Genomic DNA, 9,458 nt, shown 5'->3' on the forward strand with positions numbered 1-9,458 from the left:
TAACTGCAACGAGAGTTGCACTCGTCCATTATTCTTTCACACTGCAAACAACTGCGGGTTGCAAACATTCAAATTCATCAGCGTTCTAACAAGTCGCAAACAGCAGGCATGACAAAAAGTGGAAAATGCAATCGAGAATGTTCTCTGCGCAAAATTGCAGATTTTCATGGAAGATTGTAGACACCACCTGCCCTCCGGCTTGCCATCCCCACAAGTTTTTTTGTTTTTTTTTTTTATTTCCAACACTGCACACAACAGTTGGGCACCTTTATGCAAGGGCTTCATTTACTTCTTCAATGCTAGCACTGCACGTACGCATGAGCCACTAGCTGAAGTAAGAAAATGCCACAATTGAGATTTCATCATTCTGGACGACTTGGACCCGCAAGTTTTATCACCACTGCGTGTAGCTCTAATCAGCCTGACGCACAGTATCGCTGGCCAAGTCTCTGCTGGTTTAAGAAGTCTCAAGTCATCGGTCCTTGTTCTTCACAGAATGCCTGTCACTTGTCACTGAAATGCACTTCAGCCGGCAGCGATTGGATGTAAACGTGTCCGCATACACACCAAGTGGCCACAGAAGTCTTGTGGTGATGCTTGGAAATCCTGTTTCACAGCTTCGTTACCAAGAGAGATGACGAATGCATGCACGTGGCACGGAAGCAGCTCGTGCTGTCTGTGCACCAATACTAAAGCAGCTAAGCCATTATGGGAGTAATGCACAACATTCACGCCACACAGGGCCAGAAAGATATGTTAACTGATTAATGCCTTACAGTTTAATGCCAGTCACGCGATGCCACATGAACATGATGGCATCAAAATGCCAGTTGAGGCATAGTGGGTCCTAATCACTAATTTGACCGTCAAATGCGTACTCTCGCTTCCGATGTTGGCAGTTACGGCTACAACAGGAAAATACATTTCTACTGTAAGCTGAAGTAATTCTACATAAAATAACTTTATTAATGTTCGTTTTTTTTTTTCTTCCTAACTTTAGCATGCGAAATGTATCATTTGCCAGTATTGGGATTGCTAGACTTGCTGCATCAGTGCAGCTATTGCCACTAGAGTGTTTAATGTCGTCAAACGTGCACGTTGCTGCAACTTTAGATTGAACAGCATTCAAAAACTTAAGGTGCTAGACTCCGAATAGCATTAATTCTGCAAATTGTCACCGGTATAATAAGCCTTGTCTCCTCGGCTTCAAACTAAATTCTCGAGGCGCTAATTTCTCGTTGCACATTCTCTGTAGGAAATATCAGCCCGTTGTAGTTCTCTACGATATTATTGGTTTGCTCGTGTTGAGTGTTGCTGCCCAAATGTGCAGTTATTTAGCAATTTGCATAATCACGAGTCAGAATTTTACTGACACTGCTATGTCCACCCCCCAAAAAATATTTACTAATAATTTCAACCTTGGCTGGTCACTGCAGCACCAAATTTTTCCACTTGTGATATTGGCATCAAGCTCTCTGGAGTGCAGACACCTAAGATTATGTGGTCTACATTAGTGACTTGGTATACACACCAGGCTTCACGGTAGCATTTCATACTACCCCCTTGCAGAAAGCAAGGACACTTTGCCATGGTGCTGAACCTCTCTCTTTGTTTTTTTATTGCATGCAAGTCGCATTTAGCATTTGATATTGGGTTTGTGCTTACATCTAGTGCATTTGTAGGATTGTGGGATTTGCAAGTACAAATGGGACCATACTCCCTTACCAACAGTTGTGTGAAGGAATGATGCAGGTACTATCGCAATTCGGGTAGTCTGTAAAATGTTGCAGGTAAGCAGGCATTGTGCTTAAACTTAAAGGTAGCAGCCACACAGTTTAAAACCTTTTAAACCTTGCAACAGTAGTGTCGCCTGCAGTGTCAAACTTTACCTTGCCTAGAAAACGATCGTCAAGAAGTGCTTGCCAACAATTGCAGACAAGGCCTTGCAAACAGGCTGCAGCTATTTATGCATGCATTACAAACGGGGAAATAGTTGAATGTCCTTGTTGCGTATGTTCCGTTTTAGTTGGCAGATGATGTTTGCTGATGATCTTGGGAGCTGCTACCCAATGCCTAGAAACTGAAATAATTGTACAACATAGCATGGCCGAACTACGGACTTCCAATGCAACCCAAAGCTGTCATGGTGAACTGCCATTCATCAAAATGTTTTGAGTATTATCCCACGAGGGGACCGAGTATTGGACCTCTGCTTGCAAGATTTCAGCAAGTCGGCCTTCTCTGTATCACCTACCTCTTAGATATGTATAAAGCAGCAACAACGGGCAATCTACTAATCTGCTTGAGAATGGTGATCTTAGATTTATAGGAATAACTAATTAATCGCTGGTTACTACTATTTATCCTTGTAAATGTCCAGAATTATGTAAAAGATCAGTGAACACTCCTTTACTAATCATTTATGGGTTTTCACATTACAAAATTGAAAAGGCATGCCTATAGTACAACACGAGCATGGTAGAAATACAGACAGTCAAAAAGTGACAATCATTGTACAGCCCTTCTATGCGCAACAAGTACAACAAAAACCTAAAGCCTCGTACTGCCCTTCAAGGTAGAACCACCACAGAGAATACTGCACACAGTGCGTAACAATGTTGTCCCCATGAAAGCATCCAAGCTAACAAATATACACGCATTCCTTGTTAAGGCAACTGCAAACATTGCACATTATATATTCTTTTCCTATTACCACTTCAATGTGGCCACATGGTACCATCTATCCACTGGTGTTGCAAGCATCAACAAACACCTGGCCGCATTTGTAGTTGAAGAGAATCCAACGCGTTCAAAAGACTTGAGCACTGTCCCTCATTTTGGACTATCTAAAATTCGCCCGATTTCCAGTTCATCGGGCCACAAAGGTTCGTTTCGGATTGCTGCACTTGAGAGACTAGGGCGAAATGACAGGTTGGCGTGGCTCTCGTCAGTCTGCACACCATCACAACACTTGGCTTGCAGAGCTCTGGCTCCCGTACACGACGGCACCCACAAAGTTGACGGCAGCGGCGAGCACGAACACCGGGAACCACCGGCCGTGCGACTGCGTCACGAGCTCTGCCGTCAGCGGCCCGCACAGGATTCCGGGAATGGTGGCCTGCGTGGCACAGATGGCACTTGTGAGCAAATGGCAGCTTCCGATTCTGCACTAGCTACACCGCTCCTGAGCCAAAAGTGTGTGGCACTAATCCATCTCGCATTGCGGCCTCCCCACCACCAGGACATGCCAGGTTACAGAGTCGGAAACTCGCAATTTTACAAGCTTCACTGATGCATTCAGTGAACAAGACAAGAAAACTCGGCAGCATAGACATTTTTCCTTGTAAACAGCAACTTTCACCTGTGATCCTAATGCTTGTAAGTGTTTCACAAGCAGTCGCAATGTGCTCATGTTGCTAAGGCCGGAAGTACCAAATTCAGATTGTTCAATCCTCCTGTGTGCTTGGCGTGATATCGGCATCGTCAGAAACTTGGCCAAATTTGTTGAGCGGTATGCCACCAACGCCACTTCTGCAGATTGTGCATTCACATTGCCAAGGTCGTACAGATTTTGCAGATTATGGATCCTCACCAGTGTGTTGCTGACGCTGAACGTGAGAGCCGCATGAGCTGGCGCCACGTCTGCGTGGTTGGCCAGGTGGCCCGCGGAGTTGCACGCCAGAAGGCCCATGGCGCACGACACGACAAACAGCGCCGATGCCAGGTTGCCCGCAGCTGCAAATGCGAGCAGACCTATTCCAGGCCCAAGCAGGCCGAGGCAGGAGGTGGCCAGCCGGCGTACAGCCAGCACACTCCACTGGCGGCCAGCCAGCTCGGCTGCTCGGGCTGTCAGCAGGCCACACAATGAGTTGCAGACATATGGCAGCGCTGCCAGGCTGAGGTGGCCTGGCCGGGCAGATAGGGCGCGTGCCAGATATGTGGGAAGCCACTGCATGATGGTGTAGCTGGACCAGTTCATGGCGAAGTGGGCGATGTAGATGGCCCACAGTGGCCAGTGGCTGATCAGCTCCAGCCAGTGTGGAGATGACACTGAAGAAAGAGCAGAAGAAGGTGGCAAAGTTGACATGCTCACTTATGAGAAACGAACTAGTTCTTGCTAACACCTCCACATGCGTGCTAACATCAAGCCACTTTGGGAAACTGGAAACTGTAAAATGCAGATTAGCAGTGTGTGTGTGGTATTCTACGATGTATGGCAGTCACAAATATTAAATATTTGTTTTCCATGTCCTTCAGTTGGCTGGCTACACGCAAGCAAGAATGAAGCACTTCTACTTAGAACTATCAAGGTGAATGGCGGGAAACTCTGCTTGAGCCCTACAGGGCCCATCATTACCTTGGTCACCGCTCATGTTAGCCTAGGATGATCAACATTGTAGAGCAAAGTCACCTGCCAAGGGGTGTAACGTATATTGGTCCATGCCTGGTATTCGGTGATTGGTGTAACTTTATATATTCCTTCTGCGTAATTCATACCTGTGTTCACCTTGGCGGGCTCCTTGCACTGGGGTCCATCTGGCTCATCCCTATGCAGCAGCATCCATGCAGCCGTCCACACAATTCCCAGCGCACCAAGCACATAAAAGGCTCGGTGCCACTCCAGATGTGGACACACTAACGCAGCAGCCGTCTGACCTGCAGCACCCGCGGCCAACATGCGAGCTACGGCGCGAGTCCGCTCCTCGGGCGCTGGCGCTGCCTGTCCCACTACGTGGAACATGCAGGGCAGCCCGAGGCCTTCGCCCAGGCCCAGCAATGCACGGCACAGCAGCAGCAGCGGCAGCGACGACGCCACAAGGGGCGTCACAAGCGTTGATGCTGACCAGAGCAGCACGGCGCCTGCCATGACAGTGCGACCACCGTAGCGCGAGGGCGCGCCTGAGCCCACCAACTGCGATGCACCAAAAAGCCGGCAAACAGAAACAAAGCTCAGACAGGTGTCGATTAATGCAATAAACCCAAGCCAAGTAGATTTGCGTCGCAGATCTGGTCTTCTGCAGTCAGAATTCACAGATTACAGTAAAGGAAATTTAATTCTGAACAATATCATGTATGATGGTGAACTGAAGAACACATAGTATTCAAAAGCATCCTGTTCATTTTTCATTTAATATGCCTGACCGACTTCATTTGATATGGTTAATTTTGCAGCTAGCTTAGCAGATCAGATGGTCGTGGAACGAGTGGTCTGCTACTAGGACGTTGGACTCCCCCTTAGTGTAAGTGAGAAGAATTTTCACATGTGTGCAGTGAGTGTACATGTAGAAGTTTGCTCAATCACATGCAGCACAACACCAGAAGGTCTGTTCTTTAATGTGCCAAATGTCTACAAATTGCTCTGGAAGGTTGCAAAGAGTTTCAGCACAGCAGACGTTGTTTGCCTGAACATTAACTCTTTGTGAAGGGGACAAATGAGCCCTCCTATTGGCAAGCACAGTTTCTCCAAAGTTTGCACAGGGAGCAGGCTATATAATATTGCTGAAGATTGAGTTCTAGCCTGTCCACATACATACATTCACTTGTGGAATACTAGATGCATAAACATGAACAGCAGCAGCAGCATTGATGGTGCCACCTTGTGACACTGAGTCCAACCAAAGCATGCACCGCTATTAATGTGCCATGGTTGACTTCGTTCTACTTGACTGCTGACATAAAGCTGCAGACATCAACATAATTTATGCATGACGACGCTTTCTTTTTTTGTTCAGGAAGAACACTTACGTAGCGCATGAATGTTTCAACATAGTGTTGCAAGATGTTACCAGCCCTCCTGCTGCCACTTAGACTTCCGGTGCTCTGTTATGAAAATGGTAACATGCACGGACAGGCTTAAACTCTCCAACAGGTCTTCAGTTCAGGCTGTGAAACTAAATGCCAAACTGTTTTTCTTGAACTCTTTCAATGACAACGTGCAGAAGTTGCATCATGTGTGCAAAGGCATCAGATGTATGTGCTTGTCACACAAATCTAGCATAAAAAACATAGTGCCAAAAAAGAAAAAAAATTAGCATTTTTTATAGTAACAGCTTGAACATTTGTTTAATTTATCAATCGGCAATGACTACAGCAATCTATGCAATCCTAAACACTTCTTGCTTAATCATGGCGTCTACTTCTAACAGACCAGAACTTCAGTGCACTCAACTTTATTCAATAATACCCACACATAAGATGCTCTCCTATTGTGCTTTCCTATATATACAAGAAACATCATGGAGACAATGCACTGTCTTTCTGACGAATAGCTCATGCAAGACTGTGCGTCCTTTCGCAAAGCAACACATGTGGCCTTTCGACGAAAACACTGCATGGACTGTTTGTAGTGCTTCACCATTCAGTGTGACAGCCAGCATGAGGTCGTGTCTCGGGAACTGCTGACCAGGTCCACAAAGGAGTGCGGATGAACCCCCAACCATTTCGGTGCGCACTGCTTTCTTCAAGGAGCAGAAAAGTGGTGCCATCAAACTCGTTGCGAGATGGATCAGATGTCAGACGAAACAATCCACCATCACTGCATGCAATATTTGGACAGCGCACAGGTGTCCTTACGAGTGTACAAGTGCAACCGTCTTTGCAAGCCTTTGTTCTCCAGGTGCGCTGTGACTTCACAGGCAAAGATATGAAAAAGGAACACAGTGCGAGCATGCAAAATTTGTCATTCCAAATATAAAACTGTATGAACAGTACATTTCTCATTGAAGAAAAGTGTGTGGTACAGCAACACTTTTCAGGGGCACTCTTTTGAGACATTTTCTTCTAAGCCCTACTAGTTTCTATGCGTGTTTTTCGCAACTACATATGATCATAAAAAATATCAGCTACTCGTACTGCCAGCAAAATGCAAATAAAGGGCAAAGGATGACGAACAGCTGCAGAGAGTGACATTTTTGCAAGATTAACTTGGATGTTTCAAAATATCATATTCTCTGCCAGTTCAAGCCCGTGGGATCTTCAAACAGGCAACAATGCATTCTTTGAGGACCCATGTAGTATACTTTGCATGACAAAAAAATTAATCGCATAAGAATATCGCTGCTGACGTCGTTCATGTAAGCATTGTCCAGTTCATTATACATTTTCAATGTACTTTGTTTTCTGTTATCGTTTAATGAGCTCCTTGCATAACAAATTGATATGCACTAATTAATGCTTACACCTTGAGTACTTCAATGTCAGTGTACAGCTTTCAAACATGTTCTGTACGGAAGTTGGCTTGTTCTTCACACTGAAGTTGTACATGTTAACTTTGCACTACAGTGATACTGACATATATTGTGTTTTTATGTTGGGTGGTCAAGAAGGTTGTAATGTCCATCATTACAAGCCAGTCAGAACTAACAAGGTGGCAAATTTAACAATATGGAGTGTTTAGAATAGGATCACTGGTCTGGTCAGATGAACAAGAGTGCAGCACATTTAGTGACTGCTCATCTTCATACTTCTTTCTCCAGCTGAATAGACAAGGGCAATGAAAACTAGGAGCAAGATATCCAAATTTTTCCTTATTTCTATGATTACTTTGAATGATTAGTTAAGTTGGGTTTAGTGGCGCAAAAGTGACTAAGGCTATTCTGTGCCAACCACAGGGTGTTACTTTGTATGCACTACGATCACCTATGGTAGATGACAGCAACATGCTTACTATCCGCCTGCGTTACTGGCTTTGCTACGTACGACACACGTCTTTCTGTCTACACATGCAAAATGATCTGCAACATGCAATTACAAATGGGAAACGATCATAAACAATAACACATCTAAGCGCAAGAACGGGACGATCAGCAAGAAATGATATTTTCCTTTCACCAAATCGATAACGCCCACTTGATTGCACCTCGATACCTTTTCAACTGAGAAGTGATTGCTTGTTCACTTGACCATTTTTCCTTCCTTGTTAGTGACGTTGAACGCGATGGCGTTTGAGTTAAACCCGTTCGGAATGAGAGCCAAAACAAACGGCGCGTGGATCGGATCTGTCGCTGACGTAGCCGCGAAGTGAACAAATTTGCGCGCAGGTCCGGCGCCGGAACGGTTACACGCCGGCAGAATAAACAAGCGAGTGGCGATTGTCAACGGGTATGCGAGTCACGCATCTTTAACGGCAAAGCGAAGGGGCGTCAGCGCCAACAGGAAGTGGTTTTCAAATAACTCGGCCAACGACGTCGGTGCGTCTACGTGGTCGTCCGCGTCTCCGTCTCCCTTGCCAACGCGTCGCACCGCTCAAGGTGCCGATGTGGATAACGGCCGCGGTACTGCCGAGATCCCCTTCTACTGCACGGCAATAAACCGCGCAGGCGGCGATCGACCGGCGTTCTCCGCTGCTTGAAAAAAAAATCTGGGACGTGCGACTCACCTGACTAGTGATGTATCCGACGGCAAAAGCGCTGAGTATCCAACCCTGCGAGAGAAGACTCCAGTGGTACTGCTCGCTCATCGGTACGATGGCAATCGGCATGAGAACGCGATCGGCGGCGTTCACAAAGTTCGCCAGGCAGCACAGAGCGACAGTTCTCGACTTTCGCGTCATAGCTGAAAGACTTTCGGGCACTGATCACTGAAGAAAAACAATAGACGAAGGTTCGACGCACCCGACAACCACGGGCCGAGACGCACGGTGTCGGCTCTCAAATAGGCATTCGGCGGATTGCGGAGCTTCAGGAAGCGCGGACCAGTTGCTTCCTCGCAGTGGACCAACGCGCACGCAGCAAAGTCTCATGAACGGCCGATCGTCAAACCGCGAACGCGACGTTGAGATCACTTCTACACACACAGCGCTGTAGCACCCGTGGCACGCACATCACGCACTCGTTTTCTTCGTTGTCCGCTCGCCCGCGGCTCGTCATTGGCTACGACAACGAGAGACGGCTGTGAGGGACGGTACTTTAGGATCTGTCGCTGGAAAAGCCACGGCAGGTTGTTAAAGAGACGTTGCGAGAGCGTCGATGCAGGGAAGTACGGAGCAGCTGGGCCGGCAGCGCAGCAGCGCAAATGTAGCGAATGCCCAGCGAAGGCTGCGGATCCGCGAAAGAGGCAATAAAACGCACCACTTTCCAGCTTTACCTTGGCTTCTTTTGACTGTTGGCTCGTAGTACGTCACTGTTCTTGACATCTCAAAATTTTGTCTTCCATTGGCTTCCTTAAAACAAAAACTAGACATGATTTTATTTATTACCCTTAACCTTCAATAAAGGTTGCATACAGCTTATAAGCTTCCTGCTTTATTATTTAAAAAAAAAAGAACAGTGAACAAACTCTTCGCCCTGTACAAAATATGGCAGGTTTGATGCCATCATGCACAGCTCCACCGTATTCCAAAGCTAGGAAACACCTGGGACATATAATATTTAGATATCAGTTCCACAGATATTTTGGCACAACGAGCAAATGGGGCAAGCTATTTTTCAATGCAAAACTTCTACATTTATTTTGATGTT

The 9,458-nt window shown here is 46.4% G+C and overlaps 1 protein-coding gene across 1 annotated transcript; it reads right to left on the bottom strand.

Moving 5' to 3' along the window:
- Window positions 1-2,402: 2,402 nt before the first annotated feature.
- On the bottom strand, window positions 2,403-9,101 carry LOC139049885 (sialin-like). Its single transcript, XM_070525745.1, has 4 exons — window positions 8,378-9,101; window positions 4,498-4,912; window positions 3,593-4,050; window positions 2,403-3,118 (listed from the first exon to the last, which is right to left on the bottom strand). Exons 1-4 carry the CDS (start codon window positions 8,549-8,551, stop codon window positions 2,963-2,965), a joined length of 1,203 nt encoding a protein of 400 aa, XP_070381846.1. The 5' UTR covers window positions 8,552-9,101; the 3' UTR covers window positions 2,403-2,962.
- Between the last annotated feature and the right edge of the window lie 357 nt (window positions 9,102-9,458).

Source organism: Dermacentor albipictus, chromosome 9, assembly GCF_038994185.2.
Source record: "Dermacentor albipictus isolate Rhodes 1998 colony chromosome 9, USDA_Dalb.pri_finalv2, whole genome shotgun sequence".
In the NCBI taxonomy this organism is placed as follows: Eukaryota; Metazoa; Arthropoda; class Arachnida; order Ixodida; family Ixodidae; genus Dermacentor; species Dermacentor albipictus.